At 40.0% G+C, this 14158-nt stretch overlaps 1 protein-coding gene across 4 annotated transcripts in view; it reads left to right on the forward strand.

Annotated features, from left to right (window-relative positions):
* The window catches only part of ANO10 (anoctamin 10), a 244863-nt gene that overhangs the window by 7316 nt on the left and 223389 nt on the right, over positions 1 to 14158 (forward strand). For all 4 annotated transcript variants that reach the window (XM_005278692.5, XM_042840585.2, XM_024107518.3 and 1 more), the window contains exons 3-5: positions 6908 to 7105; positions 8905 to 9039; positions 12349 to 12468. In XM_005278692.5, the coding sequence (XP_005278749.2) occupies positions 6908 to 7105; positions 8905 to 9039; positions 12349 to 12468 (453 nt within the window). The remainder of the gene's footprint in view (positions 1 to 6907; positions 7106 to 8904; positions 9040 to 12348; positions 12469 to 14158) is intronic.

Genomic DNA, 14158 nt, shown 5'->3' on the forward strand with positions numbered 1-14158 from the left:
TGGAGGGGAAAGGTTTTTATCCCCAATATATTTCTTTATACCCAAGAAAAAAAGGAGATGAGAAGCTGATCCTGGATTTCAGAATGCTCAACACTTTCATTTGCCATTTGAGATTCAGGATGGTTACCCTGGCCTTTACTATATAGTTGCTGTATCTGGGAGATAGGTTTGTTGTTCTTGACCTCAAGGATGTTTATTTCCACATAAGATATTCCTGTGATTAGTGGTCAGTCCAAATCACTATCAATACAGGATTCTTCCCTTTGGTCTGTCAGTGGCACCAAGGGTATTTATGACATTGTTAGCAGTGGTAGCATATGCCTATGACAACAAATTATAGTGGTCTATCTATATCTGGTCCACTGGCTAGTCAAAGGAATGTCCTAGCAAGATGTTCAAAATTCCATGAGAATGGTTCAACTCTTCCAGACGCTTGATCGTAGGTTAAATTAAGAAAAGTTTGATACTAATACAGTATACAGGATTTTATTGGAGAAAAACTGAATTCCTGGACAGCCAAAGTGTACTTACCTCAAGACGTTCCTGGTTATGTCTAGTCTGATAAATCAGCCTAAAGTGAGCTGTTGAATAACAGTAAGATCTTGTCTCTGTCTACTGGGTCACATGGCCTTTTGCACTTTTGTGATGCAGCATGCCAAACTACATCTCTACTGTATGCAAGTTGGGTTGAAGACGGCATACACCCTGATCATACAAAGTCTGGACATACTTGTGTAAGTTCCACAGAACATCCTCTGCATCCTTGATTGATGGAAAGACGGCTTTCCCTCTTCCAATAGGAACAATAGTGATTGATGCATCCTTACTGGTTTGGGAAGTTCATCTGGGTGGTCATTTAGCTTAGGGAAAATGGACTCCAGAAGAATCTTTTAGGGTGGTAGCCGTGTTAGTCTGTATCAGCAAAAAGAACGAGGAGTACTTGTGGCACCTTTAGAGACTAACAAATTTATTTGGGCATATACTTTCGTGAGCTAAAACTCACTTCATCGGATGCATGCAGTGGAAAATACAGTAGGAAGGTATATATATACACAGAGAACATGAAAAAATGGGTGTTGCCATACCAACTCTAATGAGACTAATCAATTAAGATGGGCTATTAGCAGCAGAAGAAAAAAACTTTTGTAGTGATAATCAGGATGGCTCATTTCAAACAGTTGACAAGAAGGTGTGAGTAACAGCATGGGGAAATAGTTTTTACTTTGTGTAATGACCCATCCACTCCCAGTCTTTATTCAAGCCTAATTTAATAGTGTCCAGTTTGCAAATTAATTCCAGTTTCTGCAGTTTCTCACCAGAGTCTGTTTTTGAAGTTTTTTTTGTTGGAGAATTGCGACTTTGAGGTCTGTAATTGAGTGACCAGGGAGGTTGAAGTGTTCTCTGGCTGATTTTTGAATGTTATAATTTTTGACGTCTGATTTGTGTCCATTTATTCTTTTGCGTAGAGACTGTCTGGTTTGGCCAGTGTACATGGCAGAGGGGCATTGCTGGCACATGATGGCATATATCACATTGGTAGATGTGCAGGTGAACGAGCTCTGATGGTGTGGCTGATGAGATTAGGACCTATGATGGTGTCCCTTGAGTAGATATGTGGACAGAGTTGGCAACGGGCTTTGTTGCAAGGATAGGTTCCTGGGTTAGTGTTTTTGTTGTGTGGTGTGTGTATGGTTGCTGGTGAGTATTTGCTTCAGGTTGGGGGGCTATCTGTAAGCGAGGAGTGGCCTGTCTCCCAAGATCTGTGAGAGTGAGGGATTGTCCTTCAGGATAGGTTGTAGATCCTTGATGATGCGCTGGAGAGGTTTTAGTTGGGAGCTGAAGGTGACAGCTAGTGGTGTTCTGTTACTTTCTTTGTTGGGCCTGTCCTGGAGTAGGTGACTTCTGGGTATTCTTCTGGCTCTGTCAATCTGTTTCTTCATTTCAGCAGGTGGGTATTGTAGTTGTAAGAATGCTTAATAGAGATCTTATAGGTGTTTGTCTCTGTCTGAGGGATTGGAGCAAATGCGGTTGTTTCTTATAGCTTGGCTGTAGACAATGGATCTTGTGGTCTGGATGAAAGCTGGAGGCATGTAGGTAAGTATAGTGGTCAGTAGGTTTCCGGTATAGGATGGTATTTATGTGACCATCGCTTATTAGCACTGTAGTGTCCAGGAAGTGGATCTCTTGTGTGGATTGGTCCAGGCTGAGGGTGATGGTGGGATGGAAATTGTTACAATCATGGTGGAATTCCTCAAGGGCTTCTTTTCCATGGGTCCAGATGATGAAGATGTCATCAATGTAGCACAAGTAGAGTAGGGGCGTTAAGGGACGAGAGCTGAGGAAACATTGTTCTAAGTCAGCCATAAAAATGTTGGCATACTGTGGACCCATGTGGGTACCCATAGCAGTGCCGCTGACTTGAAGGTATACATTGTCCCCAAATGTGAAATAGTGGTGGGTGAGGACAAAGTTCAGCCACCAGGTTTGCCGTGACATTATTGGGGATACTGTTCCTGATGGCTTGTAGTCCATCTTTGTGTGGAATGTTGGTGTAGAGGGCTTCTACATCCATAGTGGTCAGGATGGTGTTTTCTGGAAGGTCACCAATGGATTGTAGTTTCCTCAGGAAGTCAGTGGTGTCTCAAAGATAGCTAGGAGTGCTGGTAGCGTAGGGCCTGAGGAGAGAGTCTATATAGCCAGACAGTCTTGCTGTCAGGGTGCCAATGCCTGAGATGATGGGGCATTCAGGATTTCCAGGCTTAGTGATCTTGCGTAGCAGATAGAATACCCCTGGTTGGGGTTCTCGGGGTGTGTCTGCAGATTTGTTCCTGTGCTTTTTCAGGGAGTTTCTTGAGCAAATGGTGTAGTTTCTTTTGGTAACCCTCAGTGGGTCAGAGGGTGATGGCCGGGAGCTGAGAGCCATGTAAAATGCATTTCTTGCTGGTAATTCATGAGTCTGTTCAGATTATGTCAAGATAATACAACTGCAGATTTTTACATAAACAAGCAGGGTGGAGTGAGATCATTCCTTGTGTGTTGCAGAGACAGTAAAGTTATGGAACTGGTGCAAACTAAATTGCAGCAATCTTTTAACGGTTCTCCAGAACACATTAGCAGGCAATCTCAACATGCACTTCTTCATGAATGGGAAATCCACAAATTGGTGATTTGGTTCGTTTTCCACCAGAAGGGCCAGCAGCAGGGGAATGTTTAGAATAGATAAGAACAAGAGATGTTGGATATTTTGTGCCAGAGGAGGTCAAAGCCCAGGTTCCCTGGCAGATGCATTCCTAATTCCGTATTCACATATGCCTATCCTCCAATTCCATTGCTTCTGAGGGTGTTAAGGAAAATCAGACAAGACAAGGCAAAGATTATAAACTTCTGTGTGGCTGAGGCAATACTGTTCCCCACAACTTTTTCACTTGTCCATTTGCCCTCCAATCTGATTTAGGGTGACCAGATCACCACACTAAAATATCGGGACACATTGGGGTGCCATCAGCCCTGCCCACAGTCCACCCCTGCTCCTCCCAGGCTCTGCTCCCACTCTGCCCCAGGTCCTGCCCCCTCCCCGCTCGGCCCCTCCACTGCGGCCTTCCTCATCCCCCGGCCTGCCGCTGGCTTGCTGCATCCCTCCTTGGACTCCCACCCACTGTTTGCCCGCCGACCGCTCGCCTCTTACCCCACCCCTGCCCTGCCTCTTTTCCGCCTCCTCCCCTGAGTGCGCTGGGTGCCCGCTCCTCCCTCCTGGAAAGCACTAAGCGCTGGCAAACAGCTGGTAGGTGGCAGGAAGCACGGGGGGGGGCAGAGTGGCAGGAAGCATGGGGGGGCGGAGCGGGGACGTGGCACGCTTGGGGGGGGGAGAAGGAGGCGAGGAGTGGGGGAGCTTGGCTGCAATTTTTCTCCGTGGGTGCTCCAACCCTGGAGTCAGCCATAAAAATGTTGGCATACTGTCGGCACCTCCCTCCCGCTCGCCTCCTTACCTGAATATCAGGACAAATGGCATCCCGATTGTACATTGATTGGGATGCGGGACAAAGGATTAAATATCAGGACAGTCCCGATTTTATCGGGACATTTGGTCACCCTAATCTGATTGCTTCTCATGCTGGATCTTGTGTCTCAGAGTGAGGGAATGACCCATCATTCTGATCTGTCCTCCTGCCATTTAACTGCTTGGTTTTTGGATAGATGTCAGAGCTAGAAAAATCATGTTCTTCAGAGGTGCAAACCATCCTGAGCAGCAGTGGAAAAGATTCTACAAGAAAAGTGTACTGTGCAAAGTAAAACAGATTTGCCATCTGGTGTGATCAATATAAATTGGCACCTCCAGAGTCTCAGATACCTGACATTGTAGACTATATCTTTTAGCAGAAGACCTCAAATCTTTCACTCAGCTCTCTGAGGGTACATCTAGCAGCTATTAGTGCCTTCCACCTCACCTTGGATAGCTCTCCAGTATTTTTCTACCTTTCCACAACTAGGTTCTTGAGAGGTTTAATGAAAATATTTCCACCTGTAGTAGAATCTACCCTAATATGGGACCTTAATGTTGTTTTGGCAGGTCTGTATGAACCCTTGGCTTCATGGTTTTTTCTATATCTGTCCGTGACAACCTTCTTTTTTTAACAATAACATCTGTGAGAAGAGGTGGGAGAGTCAGAATCTCTCATGGCTGATCTCCCCCCACCCCCAGTCCCACAGTCTTTTACTGGGACAAAGTTTCCCTTAGTACACAAAATAATGTCCGAATTCCACCTGAATTGGATTACACATTTTACTGGAATTTTATCCACCCCCCTCCCCCATTCATTTTGATGAAGTCAGGTTACATACTTTAGATTGGCGCTAACCTACTTCCGAAGAATGAAATCATTCTCTAGGTCCCCAAAATTATTCATTTTGTTTGCTGAAAGAATGAAAGGAGTTCAGATATCCACACAGAATTGGCAAAGTGGATTTTGCACTTGATTTTAGACTGCTAAACTTCACTGTAGAGCTAAGACGGATAAGATGGTTGTTGGTAGCATAGTGGGTCATTGAAGAGAGAGGTTAGGGAACAGTAAGAATCTGAAGAAGAATGAGACATGGAGGAAGAAAGTATTAGAATGTTAGGTAAGGTTTGCATCTTGATTGTCTAATACAAGTAACCAAGTACTAAGATAATTCTCTGACAGTAAACCAATATTTTGATATAACAATTCTTTGTAGTCAAAATTAATAGTGTAGATAGCATGTCGCTTTAAAAATTGAGGATGCAAATATTATTCCCAGAGTTCAACATTTAAGTCTGTTGCTCTTACTTTCCCCATATTAGGAAAACTGGTGTAGTTTATTATAAACACATATAAGGTAGGCAACAGAATCATTAGGATTTCAGAAATGAATGGAAATTTTAGTAAACTTCTTAAAATTTCTTTCCCTGAAACATTTTCTAAGCAATGGATAAAAGTGGTGTATTTTGCAAATAAAAATTAGTGAAGTAATGTGGGACTAAGTAATTTGCACTTAGCATCATTTTTATAACTATTATTAAAGCAAAATTTAAGCTAGAGCTTGTGGATGATGCTCTAATTATGTCAATATCTTTTTTGGAACATTAACTTTTCAACTTTAAAACATTTATCAGTAGCATAGTAATAGCTCTTTCATAAAGTTCTGAGTTGAAAGAATTTGTGTTCACAGGATTTTAGATATGGTATGAAATATCTATCTTCTATATTGCTAGAAAAGGTGACATGAACATTTGAATTTCCCAAGCTCCCTTTTGACCCATGACCCATTGTGATTATTTGCTCTGCTATACGTAAATATAACTTTAAGCCATTTTTATGCAGTTGGATTTCTATTAAATGTATATGGTACAGGGGAAAAAGGTTGGGAACAGGGACTTTATTTTGCTATTGACACAGGTAGAAAATCAATTGATCATTAAGACTTGAGTTGATGTTGGATTGTGGCCACAAACTGTAGGTAGATGATGATTATGTCAAAAGGCCTGATCATGCAAGCCTTACTATTATGAGTAGCCTGCTAAAGTCAGTGGAACTATTTGCATAAATAAGGATTACTTATGTTGTAAGTACACCTCTACCCCGATATAACGCTGTCCTCGGGAGCCAAAAAATCTTACCGCGTTATAGGTGAAACCGTGTTATATCGAACTTGCTTTGAGCCGCCGGAGCGTGCAGCCCCGCCCCCTAGAGCGCTGCTTTACCGTGTTATATCCGAATTCGTGTTATATCGGGTTGCGTTATATCGGGGTAGAGGTGTATGCATTTTATAGGAGTAGACTGAAACTTCCTAACTGTCCTCCATGTGCCAGGCTGTCAATTGCAGTGTTTATTCTCTTGCTAGTCCTACTGGATCAGGTGTTTACAGAAACTAAATTAAATCAGGGCCCAATCCTGCAAAGTGGTTAACACCTCTTACGAGTTGCTATGCCTCTTTAGCCTCCACTGACTATAATGAGAATTGTATGTAGTAGTGTTCTAGCTATGTGAGCTGGAATTTTCTACGCGGTTAAAAAAGCAAAATAAAGTCCCTGTTTCCAACCCCTTTCCCTTGTACTATATAAATTTAGTAGAAATCCAATTGCATAAAAATGGTTTAAAGTTATATTTATGTATAGCAGAGTAAATAGTCGCAATGGGCTATGGGTCAGAAGTAGCTTGGAAAAGTCAAATGTGCATGCCACCTTTTTCTAGCTCAAAAGCTTCTCTCTCTCACCAACAGAAGTTGGTCCAATGAAAGATACTACCTCACCCACCTTGTCTCTATAATGAGAACTGTCGGTTCTCAGCACTTCACAGAATTGGAACTTATTGAGTGATAAGTATTACAATCATAATGTTTAATATGTGCCTTTTATATGTTCCTTACTTTATTTTGCCTTTCATTAAAGGTGCCCAGCTGTTGGTTAAACCTTTGGTAAAAGAAGATGGAGGAAAAATAGATGGAAATCAAAATTTATATCTTGTTGGAGCCTCTCACTTAAGGCTGCTGCTGGGAGCTGAAACTGTGGGATTGGTAAAAGAATGTAATGATAACTCAATGAGAACCTTTACATACAGCAGTAGAAACACCTTCAAAGATTTTGCAGGTAAAGTGCCTTAAGCGTTTTAGGACTATTCCTGAATAATTTAAAAAGATGTGGTCAAAGATTATAGGTGCATAAGTGCACAGTTTAACTAGTCAAATATTTTATTGTCTTTCTGTTTCTTGGAATAGTAAAAGCTAACAGAAGTAGCTAGAATAAGCCACTGTCTATGTAATCCTTTGGACCTTTGAACATTCAGACTTCATTGTGGAATTAATTTGTATTTCCTGTCTCTGGATGAATCACATCTTGTAATGTTCCTGTGCTTTTACTTGATGCTTTTTTACCTGATGTATCTCTACGTTCATTTATTGATATGACAGTTTATAATAAAGTTAACAAGGACCTTAAATTTGTTAGTAATATGTACATGATTAACACTATCTAAAGTATTAGTTAATATTATTGCCTCCTTTTCTGATTAAAAAAAAACCACGAAAAGCAAAATTTTGGGGTTAACTGCATCTCAATTAGCTGGAAAAAATGGGACTATTTTGATCCATTATGTTTGTACATCAAGCAATTGGTCACTAGCATGGGAATGATAGATTTCATGTTTGTATTTTTTAGATTGGGAGTTAATCGGGGAAAGGTCCATTCCTTCCTTTGTGTTTGAACATTGTAGGCACTACCAAGAATAATAATGCATTGCTTTAAGGATACCACATGCAATGATTCTTTCTTAGGGGTCTTAGCTCCATAGTGCGAGATTTGCAGAACTCCTGCTTTCCAAGGAAGTAGCAGAGATCCATCTTAAATTAGCCTATTGTCTTATCAACATTTTTTCACGTGTCCATTTCAATGAGGCCCTTCTCTGTATTTTCTGTGTCAAAAGGCTCTTGGGGTTCTGTTTGGCATCACTGAAGCCCTTAAATGTTGATTAATTTTTTTGCATGATTTGACACCAGTTTGCTGGACAATGCTGTTACCAAGATGACCATGTCCAGATAGTTGTTAAAGTGCATTTCTTTTTATGGTCTGGCTGTCCTGAAATTGGAAGACCATGCCATAGTCTGGACTATGGAGCTGTGAATTGTAGAGCACTTTAAAGTGTTGTGCTCCAGTTGCCCTGTGTAGACTATGCTAGCATGAATTAAAAGGTACCTACTTTGCATTAACATAAATTAAAAATGCAGTTGGATGGTATCTTCAGAGAAGGGAAAGTTTATTTATAATTCTGCTTCTCTGAAGATATAGTACCAACAGGATTCCCACTAAACCCCCTTAGAGTTTGGGATTTTTTTTTTAAGGTTTCTCATTACTTTGGTCATGATTTAATTATTTTGAATTGGTTCACCATTCTGTTACATTAACCTGCTGTGCAATAGAAGATAGTATTTATATCCAGCAGGGTTGGTGTGAAATAGTTGCTAGGGGGCCTTTTTTGTGCGCTAACATACTACTGCTGCCCTCAGAGGTCAAAATTCTGTAAGAGCTGAGAAATCCTGCCTGTCTTTCGTTATGGTGCTAAAACCTGGGAGTGAGACATTGTCAGAATTATATCTTCAGAGAAACATAATTGCAAGTGGGCAATATTCTCCCTTTTGATGTTCTCAATTCATATAGATAGATTAAATATGCAGTAGCTGAAATGTGTTTCTTATCATTGAAGGCTTTTAGGAGGCAGGAGTTTTCTCTCACAAATGTGTGATCGAATAATATTGGTGTACAGTATTTCTTTTCTGAACTTGTTGGTCTTTAGTGCCTATTTTTGTCCCCAGTGTCCTAAGCAATTATCTCCATTAGATTTTTTTGGTATGCTAAGGAAAGGGTATTATGAACCATTTTTTTTTCTTATTTAGAGGACAATCACGATTTCCTTACAATGGCCGAGCGTCAGTACATCATCAAGCACGAACTTGAAAATTTGAGAGCCAAAGATGAAAGAATGATTCCTGGATACCCTCAGGCAAAGCTGTATCCAGGAAAATCAATTAGTAAGTGATTTAGTTTATGGTATCCTTAATTGATTGCTTTGACTAATATTTGAAACATATTGCTCATCTTGAATATGTAAGGTAAAGGGGATGTTCACAACTTCCTGTAGCCATGAGAAATCCTTCAAAAGTTAAAAGGTCTCCAGTACTACTCCTGTATCTTTTTATTTTTCTGCATCTTTAAGAATTGGAGTAGTGTAAAGAAATGAAGTTTTTTTTTTTTTTTAAATAAACTTCAACTGCTGGTCTTCTGAAAAGATAAATGAATGTATAAATGCTGTATGATAGTTATGAAGCAAATTTTTAATTCACATTTCTAATCAATTTAGTGATTAGATTCTTTAATCTTTTTAGTTTCATATGCAAACCTTATTACCATGAAAAATTTGAGTATTACAATAAATAGACTTTAAAAGCATGTCGAAGATATATATGTGGTGAGACAAATTCTTGTCTTTTGAGGATTTGCATGCAGAAATGTTAAATTTTCACAAATGTCTGCAAAGCATAATGGATTTGTAACGGGGTGACATCCACCTCTTGCAAGCGCCCCCTTCTGGTCGGGTATGTCTGCAGTCTTTCAGTTTATGGTGAACCCTGTCAGTGATTTCTCAGGTGGTTTTTGGCTGAGTCTCACACATTGTATGTGAAACAAAACAACCCCCTTCTGAGATGTACAGTCTTTAACTTGTCCTGGCTCTAGTATGGGGCCGGACCTCCAGGGCATCCTCCCTGGAAACAGTCTTCTTGTGGCCCTCCCTCGGCTTGGTCCTTACTTAGTCCCAGCAGCCAGCCAGGAGCTACTTTTTTTGCTCCCCCAGTCCCTGCTGGCAACTGTCTTGGACTCAGTCACAGCAGCCAGCCAGGAGCGTCTTTCCTTCTCAGGTTCCCAATCATACTGAGCTGTCCGTGGTCCTGCTGCTCTTTCAGCCAACCAGGAACACAGTCCTTTCTCCTCCAGCTACAGGCAGCAACTGACTACTGCTCTGTTCTGGAGCTCCTTTTATATGGCCCTGCTTGGCTGCTCTCTGCAGCTTCTCTCATTGGCTGCTTCTCCGCAACCAGTCTAGGCCGCTTGGAGGACTTCTCATTACAACAGAGAATTCTCATTACAACAGAGAATCACCCTACCTATGAGTAAAGACAAAATACTGTTTCAGTATAACAGAGAGTCAGAAAAGGTACTCTGTATCCTTTCACTGAGGAGATGTCTTGGGTAGCGGGGATGTTATCAGGAAAAATTGGATCCTGGTTCCTATGAAGCCAGCCAGCTCTGCCGCATACTGAACTTTGGGGGGAAACCTACTTTATTAAGTAGAAACGTAACTAATAGTAAGTGTAGACCCATGTTCAAGTTTTATGATTTTGTTTTGTATTATAACGTTTGTTTCCACCACACTTTCTAGTTAGGTTTATTTAAGAAAAAATGGAGAGCTATGTTTGTTTTATTATAAGTGCTCACAAGTGCTGTGTGATTTTACAGGAGCAGTGATTTAAGGTAAAACTACTTATTGGGGTACACTGGTCCTTTGGGGGCAGAGGATCTGGGATTTCTCTGAGTAGCCAGTGTGAGGGGTAGGATATCACAGCGGAACAATTCAAAGAGATTCAGGGACGAGGGGTGCATCTATTGTTAACCTGCAAGGCAAAGATAGGGCTGCCATAGCCCAAAGGAGAGTGCTTGAGGTGCTGAAAGGCTGCTAGTATCGGGGAGCTAACACCCAGCCACTATGGCATGTTTCGGTCTTGCGTGCCACAAGAACCATCACAAAGCATACTAATGGGAAAGCTAGCAGATGCAGATTGAATAGCATCTATTTACATTAATTAATTTACTCACCGTTTATGAAAAAATACTCATGCTCCGTGCGTAGAAGATGACAACTTGTAACTTTCTGTTTCTGTTAGCAAATTTTAGACAATGTGAACTATATTAATTATCCAGGGAATAGATGTTATATGTGTTGCTTTGGAAGGATTGTGTGATAAAGCATTTTATTTGATGTGGTTCACTTTAGATAATGATGTGTTTGGTTTGTCTCCTTATGAAAGTATCAGAAAAAGTAATAGTTTTTCCAGACCACTAGTATTACATTACTGAGAAAGGAAGTTTGGTTTCATCTGCAACTCTTTAAATCATCCTTGGTAGATCATTTTTCCTCGGACTTGAGAGCTCTTCTATTTCATGGGGGAAGGGAGCAATAAGAGGGTACTATTTTTAGGAAAGCTGGAACTAGCCCATTGGCACATAAGTTGTTTTCTAAAGAAATGTAACATATCTTTTAATATCTGTGGATCATTAGAGTTTGTTTTTATATTTCAATGTTAATGTCTACAGAATAGAAAGATTTGTGTCTTTTAATAGCACAAGAAATTTTTATTGACAGATTAGTTGCAAATATCAGAGGTGAGTCTGAGGGTATGTCTACACCACAGTGGCACAGCTGTGATGCTGTAGTGCTATAGTTTAGACACTTCCTCCATTGATAGAATGAGTTTTTCCATCAATGTAGGTAATCCACCTCTCAGAGAGGCAGTAGCTAGGTCGATGGAAGAATTATTTGCCTTTTAATCCATTTACCTAGGCTCATTCTAAAATTCCAACCCCCTGAGCACCTTATATTGATGTGCACATAACATAAATAGCACTTGCTTTCTATCATAAAAATTGAATACAAATTATGATATCCTAATATGAGATTTTTTCTATAATGAAGAGAGCATTCGGATTTGGCTCCTTTGCAATTTAAGAAGAAATTTCCTGCAAGAAATGGAATAATAGTGTAAAAAAAAACCAGAACAACTATTTCTTTTAGTTTGTTTTGATAGGCTTAATTTTTTTCAAATATTAATAACTTTTGGTGCTCATGAAAATAACAATAAGTTCATCCGCTAGAACCAGGCACAGTGGCAGGTGCTGTTAAAGCTTCCCCACATGGGTGTATGACTGCATTTCAGTTCTGATCTGCTACACCACCTGCTGTTCAAGCCATAGAAACTGCCAGCCTGTGGAGTAGTTTGTATGATGAGACGGACTATCAAGTTTCTCTTGGAGATAACATTGAAGCCCAGGTCTTTGTCGGGACGTTAACCAATTATGCACCTCCTATATTATATAATGTTAGATTAATATATAAGAATTTTTAAGTGCACATATTATGTGTATTATAAGGATTTAAGTAGCAAGTTAGTTGTTTTTTCAAACATTTTTTAGGCTTGCTAGTTATAATGTAACCCAATGCAAGCATGCTAACTGTACTATGACTTTACAGGAGCCATGTAAGCATAACTTTCCCCATTTTCTTTCAGTGAGAAGATTGATGACCAGTGGTATCCTACTTCAGATTTTCCCACTTCATGATACAGAAGAATTGAAGAAGCTCTGGTACACCTGGTGTGGCCAGGTCAAAATTAGTTATCAACCTTTAGGTATGTTCGCACTTATTTCACTGAATAAATAAAATGTCTTGAAATCAGAAGTGGCTCCAGTGGTGGTGAGCTTTTGAGAAGCTAGCTGTCCTTTTCTAATCAAGAGAGCAGTTTCTGAGTACAGACTTCCGATCCTGCTGACTCACTTTATCTAAACTATTTTCCTGAAACTTTTGGATAATTGGCATTGCATGGCAGCAGGTTAAGGGAAGTTATAAAAGTGTGATTTGCTTTGGGTTAATGAACTTCCAAAGTCCATTAGCCAAGGCTTTGGAGATTGAATCCACTGGCGACAGAAGGTCTTCTGGTTTGTATCCCTCTTTAACACCCCCCCGGCCCTGGAAAAAAAACAACAAAACCCTGGAAAATGAAATGTAGGAAAGAATACATTTAATGCAGTGTTACAGTTTCACAGTTAAACACTCAAAAGTAAGGAAATGCCATAGTTAATTATAGCTTAGTTTGAGCAATAACAATTCAACCATCTTTGAATATGAGGAGATTGTTGGGAGAAAAACATTTTCCTCATCGTAAAAAGGAATTCTTACAAGTTTATTTTTAACAGCTCTAGTGCCAGCGTAGCTGAGGCGAGAAAGTTAAAATCGGTTCTGGTGAAAACTGTTTTTGATTGCTGTTCTATTCTGATTTTTAAATCATGCCCATCACAATGGTATATGAGCACCCGGTTATGAGGTTTGAAAATTGTACTTCAGGCATACATAGTACTTTCAGTACTTTTTTTTTTTTTTTTTTTTTTAGCATTTCTTACCAATCTTTTAAGTGATGGATGCATAATACTGTTTATACATACATGGAAACGTAACTACATATTGTACTGAGAAGGCGAAGAATGCTCTTTCAGTTGGATACTATAGTTATAAGGTGTGAATTGTATGAGGCAAAGCTTTGTCATGGACTTTGTTTTTCTGGCATACACAGAAGAGTACAAAATAGAAGATGCTAAACTTATATCTAAGATTGTAGAAAAAAATGTTTGATATTTGAGAAATTATATGCTAATGTAATAAAAGGTTAAATTGTAATGTATACATGCAAATGCATGGGGTCATGGAAGATTGGATATCCGTTCTTAAATTCAGCATTTTTTATTGTACTTTTGAGTAGTTAAATGTGTGTAAGCTTAACAATTAAGGTCCCTCAGGAACTGAAGAAACTTAAATGATAGAAATTCCCATGATTGCTTCAGAACATTTAATCTCTCAGCTAAGGTAAAAAAAAATCCCCGTAGTTAGAACAAGTCTTTGCCCAGGCTAAAGAACATCTTTTGGGCCGGGTGGTTCTCAGTGATCTTTCCACATTAAGCTCAGTCTTTCATAGCTGCAGCAGGCCTCTGCCTAGGCTAAGCTTTTTCCAGTCTTTTTCAGAGCTGGAGAAAATCTTTACAGCTGGGCAGGCTTCTAAAATAACCTCAGTCCAAGGCTAACAGGCTCTTTCAAAGCTGAGGCAAGCTTTATAGATTCCAAGTCTTGCTCCCCGCTAAACTCCAGCAAACTCCTCCCCTCCCCCCCACATTAGACTCTGATCAGCAGTCACCCTGTCACAATGTCATTTCATAAAGACAATATTTTAATACATGTAAGCAGAGGCTCTGCTAAAATTCTGCATTAACCTTAATTTTGGCATTTCTTTTGAATGCCTAACTCGTCAGTCTTAACTTTGCAATAACACA

Source organism: Chrysemys picta, chromosome 2 (genome assembly GCF_011386835.1).
Source record: "Chrysemys picta bellii isolate R12L10 chromosome 2, ASM1138683v2, whole genome shotgun sequence".
Taxonomy (NCBI): Eukaryota; Metazoa; Chordata; order Testudines; family Emydidae; genus Chrysemys; species Chrysemys picta.